The sequence below is a fragment of the Xiphias gladius genome, chromosome 19 (genome assembly GCF_016859285.1).
Source record: "Xiphias gladius isolate SHS-SW01 ecotype Sanya breed wild chromosome 19, ASM1685928v1, whole genome shotgun sequence".
In the NCBI taxonomy this organism is placed as follows: domain Eukaryota; kingdom Metazoa; phylum Chordata; class Actinopteri; order Istiophoriformes; family Xiphiidae; genus Xiphias; species Xiphias gladius.
In genome coordinates, this window is record NC_053418.1 from 25294515 (window position 1) to 25317986 (window position 23472).

Sequence of the window (23472 nt, forward strand, 5' to 3'; positions counted from 1 at the left end):
CTTTGCAGTTGTAATGCAGATGTAGCGGATTAATCAGGTTTAGTCTGGCTTTATTAATTGTTAGTGAAAAAAGACTTTTGTGTAACTGTGACATGGCTGAGACACTCATATGTGGCCCATCTTTTTGTTCTCCACTCTGGTCATTAACCTCATTCCTGCCAAGGAAAAACAGGGGCCCCTAGTCAAGTGTGCATGAGGTAGTAATACAGTAAGACATGGGGCTGTCTAATGGGATGCCTGTAGGCTGAGGGAATTGTGTAATGTAGTCGGTGAATCTGCACAAGCACGTTATACTTGACTGTGCGTGTTCAGCGCACTGTGTGCAATACCAACATGGCAAAATCGTTTAATGTGGGACTAGTGTTCTAACACTGCATCTCTTACAACATGGACGCTGGCCTACACGGGACACCTTTGAGTCAACGGAATGATTTCAAAAAAAAAAAAAAAATTAGCTGTCTTTTTTGTTACTGTCAGCGTCCCTACTACGTAATATGTGACTTTTAAATGACACCTATCACGGGATAGGAGCAAAGATAACAGTAACGCCACACGAAAACATTTACAGTCACAGAATATGGCCGGCAATAGCAAACAATAAAATGAATGCATAGAAAAGAAACCACGACGTTTGGACGGGTTATACGAGTGTGTGCATTTCGTTTCCTGGGTACTTCCTGTGTTTTTTCATGTCTCCCTGGTTTGAACGTAGCCGACGCTGGTCGTCCAATGGCGTTAGTCCACATGCAGCGCAGCGAAGAGGGGCAGCAGTGAGGCGCTTTAATAAAACCAGACTGTCAGTACCGTGCGGAGCCACAGAGAGCTGCGCCACGGCGAGGCAGGACACGGCACGGTAGTACACAGGAGGACTGGAACGGGTGAATGCAGTCCTCAACGCAGGACACTGCTGCAGACACTTTTCCTCCATTTTCGGAGATAAGAGGGCGCTCAGAGTAATCTTAATCCAGACAGGGGAGAGGAATTTGGCTCACTCCAACATTTTTTTTCCGTAATTCGCGTGCAGAGGCTAAACAGTGGCCAGGGGGACACGTTAGACCGCGGTCAATAGCTGTCGGTAGCTACCCGAGTGTGAATGCACAGCTCTCAGTTGGCAAACTCCGTATTCCTTTGAAAGTATTGACAGCTTTAAAGTACCAGAAGGTACCATACGGAAGCATATTTGGGTAAAGCTGTGTGGAAAGGAGACGTCTGTCCGCCATGGAGAACTCTCACACGAAGAGTGTGGAAGAAGTTTACAGTTATTTCTGCGTCAATGAAAGCACAGGACTTTCCCTGGACGAAGTGAAACGACAGAAGGAGAAATGGGGCCTAAACGGTACGGCAATTTAAACCATAGACCAGCACAAACGCTGCTGCTGTGAATGAGAAACAGTTCAAAATTTGTCTTGTCATTGTAACGTGGGCAGTGTGGGCACAGTTATTCAGTATACGGGGTAAAAGTCATCAACATCATCGGCCGGCCGGTCTTACCCGGCACCATAAAGTGATTTTGGCCGACGTCATCACTGGTGACCTCGAGGGTTTCCCATGTCTTACATAGTAACAAATTAATGATTACTTAGAGGACATTGTAGCGTTGTTGAACACGGGCACGTTGTTAGGTTCTGTAACGATTCTGAACATTGTATCTGTGAGTAACATTGTATCATGGTAACACTGTGGACAGTGATAAAATTGGGAAACATAACCTCATTCTGACATTGTTAGCAGTGGTTGTAAAGTAAGGTGACATCGGTGAACACCCTTCCACTGTTGGAACACAGCAAGCTTGCTGGATGGTCCTCAGATAAAAAGTGCAACACATCAGCCCATGTGCCAGGGGATCCAGCAGGCGTTTGACACTGAACAGTGGCCACAGGATCACTGCTGTAATGTTATCCAGCTAAATTAATCTCTCTTGTCCCAGGCCTAAACAGCTGTTTTATATTAATATCACCTGGGAGGTCATGGAGGGTATACCCCCCTCCCCTTAAACCACTTTGACCTTTACATTGATAGGGGTTTTCTTATTGTGCAATGACTCTCCAAAAATGATTTTAGACGCCATAGTTAGGACTTGAAAGCCTGAAAGCATTAAGTCATTGCAGTATGACTGGTTCTCGTTTCTACTGAGATCTAATGGTCAAACAGATCCACACACAACTCCACTACATTACTATATAAGAATACAGGACAAAAACTTCTCACATTATATAGTATATATGATTAAATCATAATTTAGCAAAATCTGAGGTGAAACTGTGAATATGCTGCAGGTTTTGTTTTGACAGCAACTTGTGGAAGTCTGAGAGTTGGCCATTTCAAGATAGAACATACAAACGCCCCTTGTTGTAGGAATCACTTCCACATCAAAAAACAGGCTAGAAATCCAGCCATCTGGCTAGAAGTGTGCAAGTATTTATACACCACTTACCTACCTTTTTCTTTTCTTTTTCGTCTGTTTCCTGTGCCATCCCTGGATTGACTTTCCCTTCTACACACAAACAGAGTTACCAGCTGAAGAAGGTAATCACTACTACTGTCATTGGTATTGTTACTGTCAAGCTTCTGTGATGGATTGTTTTTAACCAACTACTGCCTCTGCAGGGAAATCTTTGTGGGAGCTTGTCCTTGAACAGTTTGAAGATTTACTTGTTCGAATTCTTCTGCTGGCTGCGTGTATATCTTTTGTAAGTATACCTCTAGATTTTTTTATGCTGTTGGATATAACACAGTCCTGTTGAAAATGCACAATTTATCGTACTATTTTGCACCATGTAGACTTGTATTCTGTTATTACAATCTGAATTGATTGAATTATCAATTTTCGGGCACCTCCTGTGCTTGTGACATTATTAATTTATGTCAAGTCTTGACCTGCTGACTTGTGTTATTGTCACTGTTACTCCCCTATCTTATTACCTCCTACATGCTGTGTTTAGTAAATGATGTGTATATATAATCTAAAATCTTAAGGGAATCTCAGGACAAGTTACTATATCCTACAAATAGCTTTCTCTTCCCACCTCTGACTGAAAGAGTGTTTACGTGAAGTCATATTTGCAGATAGGATTATTATTAAGCCCTGTGTGATGAAAGGCGGGGGCAGTTTATGCATTGCATAGTGCTGAAGTGTGAACGTCTTCAGTTTGTATAACCCAGCTGAGGTTACACTCACATATTAGGGGGCTAAACAGCTGAGAAGGATAGGGACCCATCTGAGGAATGGTGACAACAGCAGTAGCAGCATTGAGTTGCTATCACCATGTGCCAAGTAAGACATTTGAGTCGTCAAGCATGGCTGTTCCTGTGTAATGACTTACCCTGATCTCACTTGGGACTTCGACTTTTGGTGCTAGACAGTTTGATAGTGGACTGCCTTTATGTAATAGCATCATCATGTGTGTCCAAGCCCATTTAAAAGCTAAATCATATTAACATTTTTACATAACATTAGCACTGTTTATTGTTGGAAAGTCATGTGGAAAGCCATGGCTTCATGTACAACCGCTTTTTTATTTTGCAATTTTAGTCTCATCAAATTTAAACAAAAAGCACAAGCTTGTTTGGAAATTTGAAGCCAAATAGGCATGTTTTTTGTTTTTTTTTTCTGTGATGATCAAAAAGTGGAATTAATTTTTAGCATTGTGCAGTGCGTGATTAATTTTTGCAATTCTACTTTTTTGTTCTTTGAATTGACTGCATACAACGTTAATGTCTGAAGAACACTTTGATAACTGAGGCCCTCTGTGTGTGTGTGTGTGTGTGTGTGTGTGTGTGTGTGTGTGTGTGTGTGTGTGTGTGTGTGTGTGTGTGTGTGTGTGTGTGTCATTGTGTGTGTGTGTGTGTGTGTGTGTCATTGTGTGTGTGTGTGTGTGTGTGTGTGTGTGTGTGTGTGTCAGTGTGTGTCAGTGTGTGTGTGTCAGTGTGTGTCAGTGTGTGTCAGTGTGTGTCAGTGTGTGTCAGTGTGTGTGTGTCAGTGTGTGAGTTGGTATGTAGTATCCCGTGCCCAGTCAGGTGATATAGAGGTGTCAGTGGCTGCTGTCTGACAGGGGAACAGAGCACCACTCAAGACCAAATTTGGGCCCTTACCGCTCAGTGGGAGGGCTCTCATCAGACAAACATGCATACTCACCTCAACATAAATTTGTTTACTGCTGTACTTTAATATATACCCAAGGAATTGGAAGTGAGTGAAAATCCAAAAAGCTAAACCATTGGCTAATTATTGAAGTAGTTCTCTTGAATAAATCTAAAGATTCAATTACAAGTTTTCTTTAGTTCTGTGCAAATGATTCCACTTGGTGATGACAGAAGAGTTAAGATTCTGCTCCCGGTTTATAATGCATTATTTAATGAGGTTAACTACTATAAAGGTTTTTATTCATTGCATGTTAGTCTATATGTAAAGGCAGAAACAATCAGTCAATTAATCCATTATTTGATGGACAGAAAAGTAACTGCCAACTATCATTAAAGTACTTTATAAAGCAGCAATTTCTATCATTCTCTTGTTGCAACTTCTCCAGTGTAAGAATTTGCTGCTTTTTTCTCTGTTTTATTTAAATGTAAACTGAATATCTTGTGGTTTTGGAGTGTTGGTTGGACAAAACAAGACATTTAAAGATGTCACCTTGGGCTCTGGGAAACTGGATATTTTTCACTGTTTTCTGACATTTTATAGTATAAATGACTAATCAATTTTATCAAAAAAAAAAATAGACAGATTCAGCCATAATGAGGGATTTTGTTAGTTGCAGCCGTAGTATAGATATGAGAGATGTAAATCTCTTGGTTGTGTTATAACATACAGCGGGGCACTTTTGAGCCTTGTGCTTCTATACTGACACAACGCTATTAAGAGTTATGCTTGCTATTTTAGTTATGTCATATAAAAAGTCTTTGGCATCCAACACAGCCAGATATTTAGATCTTACTGAGGTTGATAGCTTTATTACGTTATGGGACATTAACAAATTGCTTGTGACACACAGGGTAATTTTAGTACGATTTTCTCAGGAACAACAAGCCAAATGAGACTTCAGCTCAGAATGTTTTAATGTTGTAATGTTTTTTGCTTGCAGTGAGGCATTTTAGTGTAGTATAGGCAACAATGTTGAGACCAGGCCTTAAGTATTCCATTAGGGCATCAGTTTATCACTCTCTGAAATGGATAGCTTTAGGTAGTTCCAATTAATAGAGGTCTGACTGTGTTCCTACAGTCTTCTTGATGGCCAACATGTTTGCATTAGGGAATCAAATGCTTATGAAGAATCTTCCATTCTTACGCATCAAATGGGCTGTGCAGTGTCCGCAGTTAAAAAAAAAATCAATGATTACAAATATCCGCAGGAGAACAGCAACAGTTGCCCACAGTAAATGGAATAAATGTATTGCTAGTATTCCTTAGATAAGTGGTCAGTTGTGAACGACTAAAGACTAAAGTACAGTTCTTATGTTTTCGAAAATTTAGGTTGAAGAAAGGAAAGTGTTGAGTTCAAGTGTGATATGTAGTATTTGGGTGAAGTTGTATGATATGATTTATTTATTTTTTCCACAGTACATGACGTTTTATCTAAAAAATGCGTGGGAGGATCCTTAGCTATTAACAGTTGCTGGTTTTGATGTCAGGCTACTGGCAGTTGGTTCAACCCTCACATGAAATGAAACACTGCTTTCATAAAAAGGTCTATTTAAGAGATTAAAACCTGCCCATTTCATTTGAATGCATTTTTTGTGACTGTGTACGTGTCTCCCGTCTACCAAGGATGTGATTTTTCCAGCAGTTTACCTGTTATAAGAAACTTTGGTTGTTCTTTCGAGGTTTTTATTCTCATTAGTTAGCTGATACCTGCTTGTTCTGTGAAATGTCTTTAATAGATAATTTCTCGTACTATTTTCAGGTCCTGGCCTGGTTTGAGGAGGGGGAAGAAACTATCACAGCCTTTGTGGAGCCATTTGTAATCTTACTCATTCTTATAGCCAATGCCATCGTCGGGGTGTGGCAGGTGAGAAACTTTCAGATCCTCCATAATAAGCCAGCATTTAAACACATTAAATGCATTTCAAAGCCTTTAAAATTAATGTATTACCTAAGGTTAGCACGGTATTGAAAGTTATTTCTTGCTACAGTGAGCCTGTATCAACATGGTAAGAGAGATACTGATTTTAGGTACACCTAGCGAAATTCAATGCAGTCGAGTACAACAGTCTTGTAATAATTGGGCTACCTTCATTAAGTTGATCATGCAGTCTAATCCAGTGCAACAGTATCGTGAACTGCAGCATCCAAATTATTATTATTACTATTATTATTATTACTATTAATAGTAGTTTTTACTTATTACTTCCTGTTGCAATTTTAACAAAGCAATTTCCCTTTGGGTATCATTAAAATTTTTCTGGTTATGAAAAAATGTTGAATCACTACACCTTTGACGCAGTTTCAACAGAGACTTTTGTATTTGGATTGCATAACAGTTGAACCTAAAATACTTGACATATGCGTATATCTCAGTCTGAAATGCAGTGACCAGTGAGAAAAGGCATTAGTGATCTAGTGACTGTGCCAAAGCTGTCTGTGTTTTAACGTTAAAGACACAGGTAGATATGGATGTAAGTCGATGACAAGATTTTTAAAAATGTACATAATGGTCCAATAGTGTTGAATTAATCATATCTATCCGTGTGGCAGCCTGCTGCAATTAGTAGCTTATAAACTTTGTTATACATCATTCCTATTTTAATATACTTAACACCTAAACATCCCCAACTAAAACCCGATTAAACGAATATTCTACTTAGAATAGTCAGTGTCTCTTCAACACTCTCATTCTGTTTAGTCCAGCAGAAATTTATTAGTTATGCCATATTAACAGTTCATCTCAAAGCAATGCAGAAATGAGGGCACTAAATCTTGTTTTCATGTCACCAGGAACGCAATGCTGAGGATGCCATTGAGGCACTTAAGGAGTATGAGCCTGAGATGGGGAAAGTGTACCGGCAGGACAGGAAAACTGTGCAGAGGATCAAGGCCAGAGACATTGTGCCTGGTGACATTGTAGAGATTGCTGGTAGGCTGACTTGCTCTTGATTTTGTGCATGTTTAAATGGACAAAACTTTGTTACATTTGTTATTGTTTTAACCGTATTGTACTGTTTATACTGTTGTATGTGTTGCTTAAATTAGACCATCAGCTAACTGAAATGTGAAAAAGTTTAGTTGTTGGTTTGATAAGTAGAGTTCTCAGGCAAAGAAATCACCTGGATATCACATGAACCTGATAGGAACAAACCTTGAAAGACAGACTACATAATTGGCAATTTAATGCTACTGCAGTTTCTATCAAAAATTGTTTTGTTTGCTGTGAAAGAGGGTGTTTGTCCATATGTAGTTTTTTTTTGGGGATCAGAGAAGAGATCTGGTGTTTTCATTTGATAGTTCCTCGTCTGTTTTTCAATGAGCCTCGGATAAAGGCTACTGTTGACAGATCAAATGAGTCCAGGAGGTATGGTCATGGATCATATTTAGAACAAGCTCGAGTTGAAACCTCCCCCCATCCCCATGTGCCACTGCAGAGTTGACACACCCTGCAAGAAAAATGTATTTTGAGACGTTCTTATTAACCCAGTGTCACAAAGGGTGAGTGCAACTGCTAATAAAGCTGTGTGTGTGTGTGTGTGTGTGTGTGTGTGTGTGTGTGTGTGTGTGTGTGTGTGTGTGTGTGTGTCTACACAAACCAAGTTTGAGCCTACTCAAGTAACATACTGCCTCTGCATCCTCACAGTTTGACCCAACGTAGTAGTTTTCTCTCCATGTAGTATGTGAGCTAAGCACTGGAGCGATTCATGCTGCTGATGTCCAATCAGCGTATCTCAGCAGCTGAAGTTTTGTGGATGCAAAAGTTAAGAGTAAAGAGTGCTATTTCCCCCATGGCACAGACACATAGAGTATGTAATTCTGCAGAAGGATGAACAGAGATGGATGTGTTGAGGAATGCTGGAGTCCTTAAAACACCAGCGTTATCTTGATACTCTGTTTAACCCTAAGCCACTGAAGCGATGCATAGTTTTTCTGTGCATAGTGGTACGTTTTATTTTTAGCTGTCATAGGCCATTTAGATTATGGAATGCAGTATTTATAGAGACAGTGACAGTCGTGAAGATGACAGGTGTCTGGTCCCACTCCGTGAATGCCCCTCCCATCCTGCTCTGGGAAACAGAGCTACAGTGGGTGACGTGGGACAGCGTTCAGCAGGACTCCTCAGTAACCTTGACAAGGGCAAATATAGCAGGACTGTTCAGGGATATAAACTGTTTTTCTGTTTTTAATATGTTTATTTACTGTATATAATTTATTTCTGGCTGATAGGGCTAATCACAAAATTTTGATTATGAGTCGCAAAAGAAGCTAGGTGCGGAGATGTTAATTATTTGGCTCAAGTTTAAAGAGAAACTGGTGAGACTGATGCACTCTCCTCTTGCATATTAGAGACCTAGTTATTCAAAAGTTCTTGATGAAGGTAGCTCGAGGCTTTGCTTTCAGTAGCTTGAGGCTTACTCAAAATGCAGCAAAACCGGACGCTTTATCCTGCAGTCAGGAGAAGCTCATCAGCTTCAGCTTACCTCCCAAATCTTCCAAAAGTCATCTACCTGTCAGGCTCCCTTTTTTATGAATAATATGTTCCTGAAACTCCAAAGTGACCCCTGTCATGCAGAGGGGGACTGTGATGACGCAGATGCTGGCCAGCTGGCTGCTGAGCCGAGTAGAGGACAGAGACGAGTCCCCTGTGGCTACTTCAGCCATGAGAAGAATAGCCTGCAGCCAATCTGTGCTGCTCCCTTGTCACGGTGCTGCTGTGGGTTTGAACACTGCCTCCTACACACACCTCATCATTTACCAGCCTCACAGTCGCATGCTCACTCAAAATGTGTTTAATGTCATGGAAATTTTCTGTAATTCATCTCTCTGACTTTTTTCTGAACCAGATCTTTAAAGGTTTTGTTTTATAGTTTGTAGGTTAGTTTTTTCAAATCTGATCTTAAAGCAGTTGAAGAACTGAAGGCTAATGTGGGCTGTCTGTACTGGTCTCATTCCAGTCTGCTCTCTTATGGTGTCCTCTGACTGCTCTTGTTGATTTGATAAAATACTTGTTCACAACAATGTGGCTCAGCCAAAGCATGCAGTGGTATATCAAAACTAACCCTTGATTTGTTCCAGAAATGATCTCAGTTACATTAAGATCAGTGAGTTTGTCTCAATAGTTTAGATTCTGAAATCATCAGTAATGGTTGACCAGGTTCTCAGATTAATCTAGATTTGTGCTAGTTTTAAGACGGGCAAGTGCCAACAGCCAAAATCTGAAAGGATTACCGTGCCCCACTTAACTAACTCATATGACATTTGCTTATAACGTGTGGAGTTCACTAGCTCCTTCAAGTGGGTTTTTAGGCCTTGTCCTAAGACAGCACACACTGTATGCTGCCAGTTTACAGTTTGGTGTTGAGAGCCTGCAGATTCCGATGTTTGCCTTTTCTCCTAGCAGCAGTGCTCGAGGGGTTTGTTCTCTGCTGCCTGTTAAGTTGTGGAGTCTGGTAATGACGGGGGCTCCTGTGGGGGGCAGTATATGGGGGAGGTTCTCTCATCTGTTCTCATTGCGTTGGAGAGAGATGACCTTATAGGGAAGTGCTTTGTGGATAACTGTCCCACCCCCCCATGTTCAATGCACAGCGACTCTACCCATCAGCACCCGCACCCTCCACTAAGATTCCAGACACCATGGATAGTATGTGGCATTTAATGTGGTCTGGCAAGTGTCCATTTTCATTGAGGGACTTTCTTTTGGCAAAGGTTCCTGACTTGTCAGCAAGACAGAGAGAAATGGTCTCATTTTGCCAACAGGGGAATCGGGCTTTAGAAACACAAAAAACTCACATGTAGTGAAGAGAGAGGTTTTCATTCAAACCAAACAGTGCGAGTTAAAGGTGCTGGTCAGTGAAACGGAGAGAAATTTGGAGAAGTATGCATGTAAGGTTCTGCATGAACTATAACTGTAGACACATAGACCCACAGCAACAGAATTGTTAACCCTAAGTCATGTAGTGCACTGACTGCTGGGAATCCATGCTTTGCTGTCTGGTTATAGATGGGATGGTGAAAGGTCAGACCCAAGAAGGGTTTTAATGAGGGACCACTACTGAAAGTGTCGACATAAAGACATGGGAAGAATGTACACTTCTGTCCTGTTGTTTGCAGTTGTCCCTTTTTTATTAAACTAAGATATAAAACTACACTTAAACTGATCATTAGTGTTTTCACATTAACATTTTAATGTCTTTTGGCTGCAAGGACAACTTACAGTATTATTTTTTGTGTGATATTTACATTACGTTACATTCAGTGTACTAACATTTTTTTCTATAATGCCTCCCTGTTTTCAAGATATGTTTTTCTCTAACTACAGCATCAGAAAGTCAGAAGTCCAAAATTCAGATTCTTAATTTGTCAGCAGCATATATTCTGTGGGCTGTGGTGAATGCTCTTTTAAAATGTCAGTGTAGTGGTTGGATTCTTGATATTGATTTCAACCCCGAATTGATTGTGTCCTGCATAATGTACCGTGTAAATTTTGCCACACTATACTAAACCCCCCCAGTTAATTTTAACAGGAAGTTTAGTGCTCCCGGTCCTGGGACGAGTTTTGTTACTATGGCAACAAACAGTTGCATGCTATTTGGAGGCCAAGCCTGCTGCTGCTTAAGATTCATAACAGACAAATGCAAAGCAGAGATCTCAAGGAGACAGTGTAGAGATGGTGCTTACATAACTGAGGTTGTAGGTGAGGATCAACTCGCAAAGTCAGTAGACATGTGTTTGCATCTGTGACAAGGTAACAGTAGGACTCAAGAAACTAGTCTGCTGTTGGTAAATTTTGGGTTATCCCCCCCCCCCCATTCAACTGCAAACTAAACATTACTTATTCTGCTTTTGTTTGCTAAGAAAACAGTAAAACTTGCTTGTGACTTTGGCCATTTAGTAACACAGTGCGCAAAAAAGTAAGATTCCAGCCCTGTGCGGTATGCACAGTGTTCACCTTTACATGCACACCAAAATGCACTTGTAATACAAATTAGAAAGTTTAAGGTAGCAGCCATGTAAAGGCCTCATTTGCAAAAACAAGATCAGTTTTATTTCCTTATTGACTGTGCTGAGTCATGGTAACATAGCTTCTCTAGTGAACCTGGCTGCCAAAGGTTAGAAGGAAAAAATCTACATTGAGTAGAGAAGAGCAAGCAGTGAAAGGTTAGAATTTTACCTGTTTTAATAATCTATCTATTTGGACAAAGCATTTTCATTATTGTGCAAATGTAAATGCAGCTGGTGAGTTAATCAGTAGGAGCTGTGTTGGAAAGCTGCTGGATGCTTCACCTGTTGACCGTTCTGAAATGGCCCTCTCAACATGACAGAAGGTCAGCCTTTTGTTCAGCTGCCATCGGCACATGTATCCTCCTGGCTGGCCCTGAGGAAGCCTGGCCTGCTGAGCCACACTCTGTCACCTAACACACGGCAGAGGCAGGTGCCAGTCAAAGCTGACAGCTTCGGGTCAGTCACTGCCTTGCCTACTGTTGAAAGGTCTGTTTATAAGACACCTCTGGGAGTCATAATGAGTGCAGTGTCTCACCAGGGATTAGCTTTTTGCACTGTAAAATTTGTGGACTGTATGACCTGTGGGCAAGCACAAAGGTGAAAAAGTGGTCATGCCTGGGGAGATGCATGGACTGCTACCAAGTAGGATGTTGACACAAAGGGGACAGATGATATATACACACACTTCATCAGAGGAGGTCTGCAGTTTAACAGAGCCTCGGGGCAATTCCAGTGCTTCAGTGTCACAGGTTTTCAACACTAAGCATTGGTTTCTTGATATGAGAACATTAGCAAGCACCATTGTTAGAAGCCTATCCCTTTAGTCTTGTTTCTTGGCTCAGCACTCTCTCTGAGGTTGTATTTCTTTAAAAGTAATGACTGAACACTGGAAGTATTACACAACCATCTAGGATGTATTTGTAAAGCTTTTTGGCTTCTAAGGAAAACATTTCAATTTTAGTTCCTGTGGCGCAGCTAAAGGTAATTCTTTTCATCTCTTAAAGGGATGGGATCATTTCTCTTAAGAAAGTTAAAAGTCGCTATGAAATGGATTCCTATATTCAATGTGCAGCAATATTATTGATCCATACCACCAAGAAGTTAGCTGTAGTCATAGTTTGTGTGTAAATGACCCTGGGCCTGTGAGCCCCCATCTGTGAGCCAAGTTGTAAGCCCTTCTCAGAAGTGAAATTTCCACTGTGCCTGTTGTTCCAGGTTCAGATGGTTTAAGATGCAGCTGAGCTTAACATTAGTCCTTCTCAGAAACACTGTCACTGTGTGTCTTGATTGTCCAATGCCTGCTGACAGATCTGAGTTTTTTAGCACCACTGATGGGACATCAAATGAGTTGATGATCATCCAACTTCTTACAGAGTCGTGTGTCAGAGTCTTGAAATACACGAACGGTAACAAGGCTGTACATTCATTTTGAAATGTGGGAAAATGTAGACATCGACGTCTTAATAGAATAGTATGGAGACTTGTATTCCAAGTTTCTAGACTTTAAGAGACTTTTAGGTGATGTAGAGGAGCCGGGGCCCAGTCTTTGTCCCCTTGTCTCTTCCTGTACTGTGGCAATGATGAGGAAACAGCTGCCATCATACAGCCACATTTAAACATGATCAGCACATTGGGGAAGATATTGAAATGCTTTTCCCATTTTTGGCTGCATGTATTGTTGGTCCTATTGTTATTTTCCCCTCCCTTCCCTCAAGGGCATGGTGGGTCTTAGGTTACCGTACGTGTTCCCTCAAATGGGAATCTTGACATTGATGTCATTTATGAAATCTTGTTCTGGTCATTTTCAGGGTTTTTTTTTTTTTTATTTTTTTTTTTTTTGAGTTAAGTTTTCACTTCAACTTTGTCTTGATGTTTTGTTAGAATTGGCAGATTTGTTCGGGGATTGGATTTCTAATTATACCATGATCTTGGTTTGAGTCTTTTGTAGTAATCTGACACAATTTGCATTTTTAACTAAGTAGGCCTATATGTAGAGTACGCCCACGGAACTGTGCCATAGCCTGAGCCATTTTCCTAGTTTCCATCGCCTTTATGTACCACTAGGAAGCTGAATTGGGTCACTGCAATTTTGATGTAACCAAATTGGCCTTTTCCTTTGAGACGGGCCTTTAATGGCTCACAAGTCCTTCATTTCCTCCTCTTTCTTCGGCTCTCCTTCTCTTTCCCAACAGCAGTGGCAACAGTGCTCTGCTGTTGTGTGGCACAGCAACCAATGAGCTGTGCTTCATCAGTTTAGCTTACACTAATGCTGAGTTACTGCCAGCAGAAAATAGAAAAAACCTCTTCTGTTAAAGCTTCATTTAGCCTGTGCACACACATACAAGACTTTACAGTCCAGTATACATCTGGAATCAAACCCCCAGTGTTAGTATAGTGCTATTCATGTGGTGTAAAGGACCATTTGGCCATAATGTATTGTGTGGCAGTTTCAACTGTGTATTTTGATTGTTGTTGTTAACAAGAGCTTTCAGTCACAGACTTAATTTAAAACGATTTTAACTGCTTTGTTTTATTTCCAATAGATTTTGTGTTATGTTCTTGATGTTTTCTTTGATGTGTTTTTGTCTCGAATTGTGAATCTGTTTGGTGATAGTTGGAGACAAGGTACCTGCTGACATCCGCATCTGTTCAATCAAATCAACAACCTTGAGGGTAGACCAGTCCATTCTGACCGGTAAGATATTTTTGCTTATGATATCACATCCATCAAATTATTTTTCTAGACCATTTTTATCAATTCAATTCTTAGTTGCTGTTGATAACATGGGTATTTTAAAAATACATTTAACTATAAACTATAATTAAATGTATATTTAAAATGAAACTATATTTATCGAGTAGTTTGCTTTACAAATGTGACATACAGTTTGAACAGTATTCTCATTTTAACTGTTTTTCTAAGCTACCTCTTACTTAAGGCAATGGACAAATGAGGCTGCTCTTTGTTTTCATACAAAGGTTTAAATATCACCACCTAGCCTTTTCAGTGCTGTATACCTTATAAATGAAGTTGTTTTCAGATATGGCCACTCCCTTCCTAAATTTTAAATTTAGCTTTTGTTGCTATGAACAGCATGGATTAAAGATGCACTTGTAACTGGCACACACTGAGTTCAATGTGTTTTATTTGGAGCTTCAGTATGGTTTTATATTATAGTTAAGATATATTTTTGATAAAATAGATTACCCAGCTTTAAAATCATATTAAACTCTCTACTGATGCTCCCCTTCTTTTAAAATAAGAGCACATAGTTATCCAAGGTAACCCCTTCCAAGATTAATGGATCAGTTCAGAATGGCCAGATGATAATGAACAAGATCTTTTGAACAGGCTGCACCAGAGGTGTATCATGACACTGTTTCCAATTAGCACGTTTGCTTCTGAATTGAAACATTCATAAGCGTGTGATAGCTCATTGAGGCAGCATGAATGATAGAGATAATTAGCTCTGCTTTGTTCCCAAAATTATCTCCAGAGTGTAATGCAAACTGATTTAACCAGATACCCCATCTTGTCTTTGTAGGTGAATCTATCTCTGTCATCAAACACACTGACCCTGTGCCCGACCCACGTGCTGTCAATCAGGACAAGAAGAACATGCTCTTCTCTGTAAGCTCAACTCTGTACAAGTTATCATATATTCTGTTGTCCTTCAGCTTCTTGTTTATTAAGTTTCTGTCAACTTTCCTGGAAAAACCTACTCGTGTTATTTGAAAATGTGAGATTTTATCAGGTGTGCTTGAGTCAACATGTACATACATGTTTTTTCAGGGTACAAACATTGCAGCAGGGAAGGCTGTGGGTGTGGTTGTGGCCACTGGTGTTAACACAGAAATCGGTAAGATCCGTGACGAGATGGTAGCGACCGAGCAGGAGAAGACGCCCCTGCAGCAGAAGTTGGACGAGTTTGGCGAGCAGCTGTCCAAAGTCATCTCCCTCATCTGCATTGCCGTGTGGATCATCAATATCGGACACTTCAACGACCCCGTGCATGGAGGCTCCTGGATTCGTGGGGCGGTCTACTACTTCAAGATCGCGGTGGCACTGGCTGTGGCCGCCATCCCTGAGGGCCTTCCTGCCGTTATCACTACCTGCCTGGCCCTAGGCACTCGCCGCATGGCCAAGAAGAACGCCATCGTCCGCAGCCTTCCATCAGTAGAGACTCTGGGCTGCACCTCTGTCATCTGCTCTGACAAGACAGGAACCCTGACCACCAACCAGATGTCTGTCTGCAGAGTGAGGGACGCACGCACGCACGCACACACAAACAAAAACAAAAACAAACTCTTGGTGCCCTGCTGAGCAGTTTGGTAGTCAGTACTTTGTCATCTCTGTTGTTGCCACCTGTTGTCTGGATAAGGTGACATCAGTTAGAGAGACTGTGGCTGCGTTTGTGACTTTGAATACATTTATCAGCTAAAATGCTAATACTGTCTGTGCAAACAGATAGTGGAGTGTTCCTTGTGATAAGGCATAGAGGTTATTAAACAAGAAAGCGGCATGCTGCCACTTCTCTAATCTACATTGAGCTGTTGGACGACTTGCAGTGCTGCTGTTGCATAACTGACCTTGCGTCACCAATCTGCAAAGCGGCAAGCCTGTAGTTCCTTTCTCTCTTCCTCTGTCTTTGTGACCGGCACCTCGGTGCTACTTGGCCCCACATTAAGAAGACGTTTCAGCATTTATTAAAGTTTAATCCTCTTTTGTAGCCTGCTCAGTGCTTTCTCAGAACTTGGGCATAGCCTGACTTGGACTTGTGGCATTACTTTACAGTTTTTATCAAACAGTTGTTTGGATCTCTGTTTTGTTAGGGCTGCAGTGAGCCATATATTAATCCGCTGAAAAGAGAAAACATTTGCACTCAGGACACAAGCAAGCCTTTTAAAGGTGGTGTGCTAAGTGTATTTACACACCTTTCTTGTAATAAAAAAAAATACTTTTTTATGAATTTTGAAGCAAAGATTCATGCATTTATTTTAGTCATATATTTGCATCCAACAAATTTGGATGAAAATTACTACTACTACTACAGCATAAGCTAATGGCCAAAAGAATAAAAACCTGCATACTGTACAGTTGGACCACAACTGCCTGTTGTCTTGTACAGTGTTTTAATTCCTGATAGTATGCCCTCCTTACCTGAACCAATTCACAAGTTACTGACCGTGATCAGTTTTGAAAGTTTTACTTTTTTTTTTTTTTTTTTTTCAATATTGTTCATTCAATAATTCGACAGGAAGTCCCATTTGCTTGAATAATCATAAAACAGGGCCAGGATTTGATGAGTGGCTGCTGGTTTGACTTGATTGATTGCCATAACCCATGTTCTGATATAACCAATCCCTGACTAGCTCTGTGTGTTTGTGTGTGGGTGCATTCATGCGTGCGCAAAGATGAAAGCTTCCTGTGGGAGCAAGCCTGGCACTGCAGCTTCTTCCTTTTGGGTACAGCTTCTCTCTTTACTCAGGCTCCCTGGCAGTCTTTTCTGTTTACTTATGGAGAGAAACTTAACACCCGTTTCTCACATTTGGCAGCAGGCCACCCAGCTAAGTCTTCACAGAGACACGATCTATACCACTGCAGGCTAATCTACTGTCTAAAAAGAGTTGTCACACCTCGGTTCCACTTGGGATTTCTGTGGTTTCTGATGCCACCTGCTGTATCAGTAAAGAAACTGGCAGCTGATTCTGATTCACTGACATTTACTGACATAAATTATGTCTGCTTTTGAAAAAAACTCATATTTTATTTCGTCCCAACTGCTCTTTTGATTTTCAGATGTTCGTTGTCAACAAAGCCGAAGGTGACAGCTGCTCTCTGTCAGAGTTCACCATCACAGGTTCTACCTACGCACCCGAGGGAGAAGTGTGAGTACTTTACAGCTGACTCTGTAATTGATAAATCCAGGGGAAAGTTGAAATATCTAATCAATTGACTTTAACTGTAGGGCAGTTGTAGGTTGAAGGGAAAATATGGGGTAAAGATGATATTTAAACCTGCAGACACAAGGATGGAGAACTGAAGAATGTTTCTGTTGTTATATTAAGTGCACAAACACTCGCAGGCTAATACTCTGTGCTTGCCCTCAGGTACCAGGATGGTAAACCAGTGAAGTGCTCCCAATATGATTCCCTGGTTGAACTTGCCACCATCTGTGCCTTGTGTAATGATTCCTCCCTGGACTTCAATGAGGTCTGAACCCTGCCAGCTACTGACTTCACATGTCTGAAAAGTATACAGTGTAATATTGGCCAACAGGATTTTTTTCCCCAGACTTTTATTGCATTTCTTAAGGACTTTACACAAACGTAATACAGAGTTATTTCACTCCAATACATGATGGAAAACCAAATGTCATAAAATAAATTCATCAAAATTAAAATATTAATACTAATAAATGGAATAAAATAACAAAATCACAAAAATATATAAATAATGAAAACTGTATTAGGCTAATCCCTCAGTAATTAATGTTGGAGGTGCATGAAATCTTAATAGCCAGCCAGATATATATACTGTACATAATTACGTATATACTCATGTATTTATGTACATACACACCCATGTACATACACATACATACAAATACGCAAACATTTACATAAAAATGTACATACCTAGATACACACATATACCCATAAATACTTGTGAATAAAAAATACCTTTACACATGCAGACGCAGATACATCAGGTGCATCAAAGTGTCAGTGGATAAATCTGAGGTGTAAACAGACCATACCGCCCCTTTACACCCAAGAGCAATAGCCACATCCGAATACGAGGTCAAGACTGAATTTCAGTCATGGAGCTAAATACCAAGAACAACATAGCCTGCAAACATTCTGTTCTCTAGCCCAAACCAGTGGGCACAGATATTGTTAATTCTGGGGTAAAAACCATTTGTTAGAATTGACAGTTTATTCTACAAACAAGACATCTGCATTTTGGGAGACCTTTTTATAATATACCTTGTAAAGTGTAAGTGACATACCCCAGAGGTCATTAACAGGTGCACAGGTGTTTTATTGGGACATCGATCAGTTTCATTTTATTTTTCTTTCTGTGTCTTTGTGTTGGACTAAAATAACCTCTATGGGGAAAGTTAAAATGTATCCACCCGTGTGTAAGGTTTGAAGAGGAAAAATATGAATAATGAATAAGAACATTTTTGATCTCTCAGGTGAAGGGTGTGTATGAGAAAGTTGGTGAGGCCACAGAGACTGCGCTGACCTGTCTGGTGGAGAAGATGAATGTCTTTGAAACTGAAGTCCACAACCTGTCCAAGATTGACAGAGCTAACGCCTGTAACTCAGTGAGTGACACCAATTTCGTCACCTGCTCACAATGCACATTCCACTGCTCCCACTCAGCAGGTTGTCTCACTTTGTTTGCCCCCTTGTTTGTCTGATCAGGTGATCAAGCAGCTGATGAGGAAGGAGTTCACCCTAGAGTTCTCCAGAGACAGGAAATCCATGTCTGTCTACTGTACCCCCAACAAGTCTCGTTCTTCCATGGGCAAGATGTTTGTCAAGGTATACTGAAAGTAATGTGTTCTAAGGACTTGTTGATAGTGTTGCTTTCGATACCTGATGGTCTTCTACCATGTTATGAATATTGTATTCCTCTGTCCTACCCCACAGGGGGCCCCAGAGGGAGTTATTGAGAGATGCACTCATGTCAGAGTTGGAAACAGCAAAGTTCCCCTCCGCAAAGGTATCAAAGAAAAGATCATGTCTGTGATCCGTGACTACGGGACAGGTCGTGACACCTTAAGGTGCCTGGCTCTGGCCACACGGGACAGCCCACCCAAAATGGAGGACATGATACTGTCTGACACCACCAAATTCTCGGATTACGAGGTGAATTTTCACTTAATTTCTGGTACGGGTTGTTTGGATGTTTAAATCAAATTTGCTGTATTTTGGTATCTACTTGTAGAGTATTACTTTCAGTGCCAAACAATCAGTGACATCTTTGTCTCACTGTGTCCAGTCCGACCTGACCTTCATCGGCTGCGTCGGTATGCTGGACCCTCCCAGACAGGAGGTGGCTGCCTCCATCAAGCTGTGCCACCAGGCCGGCATACGGGTCATCATGATCACTGGGGACAACAAGGGCACAGCTGTGGCTATCTGCCGCCGCATTGGCATCATGACCGAGGAGGACGACGTCGAGGGCATGGCCTTCACCGGACGAGAGTTTGATGAACTCTCCCCATACACGCAGCGGGAGGCTGTGACTCGTGCGCGCTGTTTCGCCCGCGTCGAGCCTTCCCACAAGTCCAAGATCGTTGAGTTCTTGCAAGGATTTGACGAGATCACTGCTATGGTATGAGGTCTAAAAGCTGATTTTGCCTGGTTATCTTTTATTTGAAATAGATCGGGTTTACAAAAATTTAGTTTCTTTATTTTGGTTGTAAAGTTTTTCTTAAACGCTTTTTTAGTTAACATGTTCTGAAACCTGTGGATATCCTGTCCTTGTTGAACTTGTAAGCATCATGTTTATTGTGTTGATTTACTGGTGTTACAGAACAGAAGGATTGTGCTCTTTAAAAGTAAAAGGTTTCTCTACAGACAGGTGATGGAGTGAACGATGCCCCTGCTTTGAAGAAGGCAGAGATTGGCATCGCCATGGGCTCTGGCACTGCCGTGGCCAAGTCAGCCTCTGAGATGGTCCTCGCCGATGATAACTTCTCTTCTATTGTGGCTGCCGTTGAAGAAGGCAGAGCTATTTACAATAACATGAAGCAATTCATCAGATACCTTATCTCCTCCAATGTGGGAGAGGTTGTATGGTGAGTCTTCCTCAGGAGCTGATGACTTTAGAACTGTAGAATTGTTGTTGTTTTGGCGCATACCGTTTAGGAGGATGGATGGTGGATTGGTTGGATGACTTGTTGTAGCGTGTCAGTGCATTTTCTAACGTGAGTCATTTCTCCTGAAAGCATTTTTCTTACCGCTGCACTGGGTTTTCCTGAGGCTCTGATCCCAGTTCAGCTGCTCTGGGTCAACCTGGTGACAGATGGGCTCCCTGCCACCGCCCTCGGCTTCAACCCCCCAGATCTAGACATCATGGAGAAGCCTCCCCGCAACGCTAAGGAGCCCCTCATCTCTGGCTGGCTCTTCTTCAGATACTTAGCCATTGGAGGTCAGTTGCATAAGTAGTATCATAAGAGTCTTTACTCTGCCTTCATACAATTTGATAAATGAAGTTGTTTGCAGATGTAATCTGTGTTTGATGATGGTGTTATTTTGGTATTTCTACTCCCAGGCTACGTGGGTGCAGCCACAGTGGGAGCTGCTGCCTGGTGGTTCACAATCTCTGATGATGGACCTCAGATCAGTCTATACCAGCTGGTAAGTCTGCCTGTCTGAGAAACTGCCCTTCAGCTCCCCTCAGCTCCCTACCTCCCCTTCACTCACCTGCCGCCCTCCCCACAGAGCCACTTCCTCCAGTGCGGCCCAGACAACCCAGAGTTCGACGGCCTGGACTGCCAAGTGTTCGAGTCACCCTACCCCATGACCATGGCCCTGTCTGTGCTTGTCACCATTGAGATGTGCAATGCTCTGAACAGGTAACTGCCTTTCAGAGAGTGGAAAAGCTCTCATGAAAGGATCATTTGCACTCAGGAGATGGAGGGCAAAATGTATAATTGAATTACCTCCTGTGTTCTCTTCTATCCAGTCTGTCAGAGAACCAGTCCCTTCTGCGGATGCCTCCCTGGGAGAACATTTGGCTGCTGGGAGCCATCTGCCTCTCCATGTCGCTCCACTTCCTAATCCTCTATGTGGAACCTCTGCCTGTGAGTTTTACAAAACCAGTTCATTGAATTATGATTGATTTGATTCAACAGCAAAACGGAGACAGGGGCTGGCTGCTTGGTTCGTCCAGCTGGCGACTCCTGAGTTTCAGGAGTTATGTAGTTCTTTCTGTCCCCTTGTGGTTGTAAGGCTTCACTACAGATACGTAATGGACATGAAGGAAAATTACTTGAATTTAAAATTGACACAAGTGGCTGCATCTCACCGGTTCTTCATTTTGCAGACCGGATTGTCATCACTTTATCTTTGTCCTCGTTGTCATACCAATATCTAAAGATATTTTAAGGCCTTTTCCATTCATTAGGTAGGTTGCAGTAGGGATACAGACAGGAAATGGTAAACAACACATAGCGTGTTTAATTAGTCAGCTTTAGAGGTGCTGGTAAGTGTATTTTGTTACCTTCCGACAGAGCCAGGCTAGCTGTTTCCTTTTGCTCCCAGTCTTTATGATAAGCAAAGCTAACCATCTGCTGGCTATAACTTCATATTTACCGTACAGACGTGAGCAGGATGTCAATTTTCTCATCTCGCTCTCAGCAAGAAAGTGAGTAAGTGTACTACAAGGCCACCAGATGCCGTTCACTATTGTGGTCCTGTATAACTCGCTGGGTGGAATGTGATAGTTACCTTTGGTGAGGAGGTTTTTTCCTCAAACACAGAGCATATACACTTATAAACCTGTAAAATACTAAAAAAAAAAGTAGCTGTAATGTTCAGTGACAGCTGCTTTCCCTCTCTCTCTCCCAGGTCATCTTCCAGATAACCCCTCTGGATATTACCCAGTGGATGATGGTGCTGAAGATCTCCCTGCCAGTCATCCTGCTGGACGAGCTGCTAAAGTTTTTGGCCAGGAACAACTTGGACTTTGGTAAACAGCTGGAGAGCCCAGCTAGAAAAGGTTGCTCTCTGTCTGCATGTGCTGAGGGCATTTCCTGGCCCTTTGTGGCTATCTCCCTGCCTCTGGTGCTGTGGATCTACAGCACTGACACTAATGTGTCTGCCATGTTGTGGCCCTGACTGACTCCAGTACACCAACCCCCACGTGCACTAGTGTGAAGTGGACATTAACACACACATCTAACACAGCTGCATTAACTCGGAACAACTTACAGTCAACACTTGCACCTGCTCTGACAGCCTGTCTGCTGTCAGATCTTTTGTATTTAGGACATTTTCACCAGTATGTGTTTTGGGGTGGGGGGGCTGGGGGTTTAGTCATACTTTAATGACTTAGACTGACATTATGTCCATATGTTTTAATTTACCATCACGCTTTTCTTTCTCTTGAACCCCTGTTTTGAACAGTTAGAGATGCCCACCAAGTTGGAGCTGTGTGTTGAGCTGTACAGAGAATTTACAGTATTTTATAATAATTAATATTTTGTAATTTTTTTTGGGGGGGGGGGGGTGCTGTTGGGACAAGATTGTTGGGTGTGAAGATGATGTCATTGTGAGGACCATATAGTACAATACTAATTCTGGGGCAAAGACCTGAGAATAGTTGCCCTGGCATCGATCTCTATAGTAATTTTTGAGCTCCATGCATCTTGTTCGTTCATTATTTTCTGCATTAGGCAGAGCACAGCTACCTCAATGCTGATAATATAACCATTACTACCCATCTGTCTTAACGACCATTTTATAAATTATCATTTGAAGTGTTGAGGTAAGCACCAATTTGTTTCGCAAACATTTTAACGTTTAATGTATTTTTCTTTTCCCTGTTATTGGAGGGAAGAGGGGGCAAAGATTTGTTCCCAGTATGATTCAGAGCATTCTTTGATACAGCCTGTTGTTAAATTTGTTTACTTGAAGAAAACACATTTGTCTTGATTTTCCTTTTTTAAGTTTCATTTTTGAGATTCAGTCTCAACGTTCAGTCTTAATTTTGCATCTTACTTAAAGTAATCTTTATAATGTATGTAAAATGTGCACATACTGTACCTGAATATGTAAAACGGCACCAAGAAGCTGTTCTTCTTATCAGCTGAGCACAACATGGACAGTCTTAACGGGAACTGAGACCTCTGAAGGGCTGAAATGACCTGTCATTGGAAGAGTCTGTATATCTGTACATAGCACACAAAGTAGAATCTCTGTATACATTTTTTTTTTGTTGTTGCTGTCAAAATGCTCCATACCTTCACATTAGTTTACTGAAGTGTGGTCTTGGCCTTTCTGCATGCCTGCTCCAATAATACCAGGCCTGTGAGTGCTTGGATTTATTTATTTTTATTTTTATTTTTTTTAGCTATAAAGCTAACATTTGTTTCTTCCAATGCCTTCCACCTGTTTACCTGCAGAGTTAGTACACTTTGTCCTGCATGCAAACTACTAGCGTTCTCATCTCTCCGTGGTTGCACACACACGGATTAGCAGTCTGTCGTTGCTCATATGAAAACGACAGCAATAACAGCTCCGCATATTTTTGAGAGAGAATTTAGCTGTATTTAAGAGTTTGTTTTGAAAAGGCCGTCAGTGTC

At 41.4% G+C, this 23472-nt stretch overlaps 1 protein-coding gene across 1 annotated transcript; it reads left to right on the forward strand.

Annotated features, from left to right (window-relative positions):
- Positions 1-809: 809 nt before the first annotated feature.
- LOC120805707 (sarcoplasmic/endoplasmic reticulum calcium ATPase 2-like) lies at positions 810-22178 on the forward strand. Its single transcript, XM_040156193.1, has 20 exons — positions 810-1336; positions 2509-2526; positions 2608-2690; positions 5904-6008; positions 6935-7073; positions 13761-13841; positions 14692-14777; positions 14940-15404; positions 16947-17035; positions 17258-17360; positions 18349-18480; positions 18581-18700; positions 18809-19027; positions 19161-19496; positions 19742-19962; positions 20113-20315; positions 20439-20524; positions 20609-20742; positions 20853-20970; positions 21737-22178. The coding sequence occupies exons 1-20, from the start codon at positions 1219-1221 to the stop codon at positions 22004-22006; spliced, it is 3126 nt and encodes a 1041-aa protein (XP_040012127.1). The 5' UTR covers positions 810-1218; the 3' UTR covers positions 22007-22178.
- Positions 22179-23472: the final 1294 nt, after the last annotated feature.

Bases quoted from the DNA above. Each gene is read 5' to 3' on its own strand.
- LOC120805707 (XM_040156193.1), top strand. From the start codon at position 1,219: ATGGAGAACTCTCACACGAAGAGTGTGGAAGAAGTTTACAGTTATTTC. The intron at 7,074-13,760 runs GTAGGCTGACTT...GTTTGGTGATAG, and splicing joins TGACATTGTAGAGATTGCTG to TTGGAGACAAGGTACCTGCT. The intron at 14,778-14,939 runs GTAAGCTCAACT...ATGTTTTTTCAG, and splicing joins AGAAGAACATGCTCTTCTCT to GGTACAAACATTGCAGCAGG.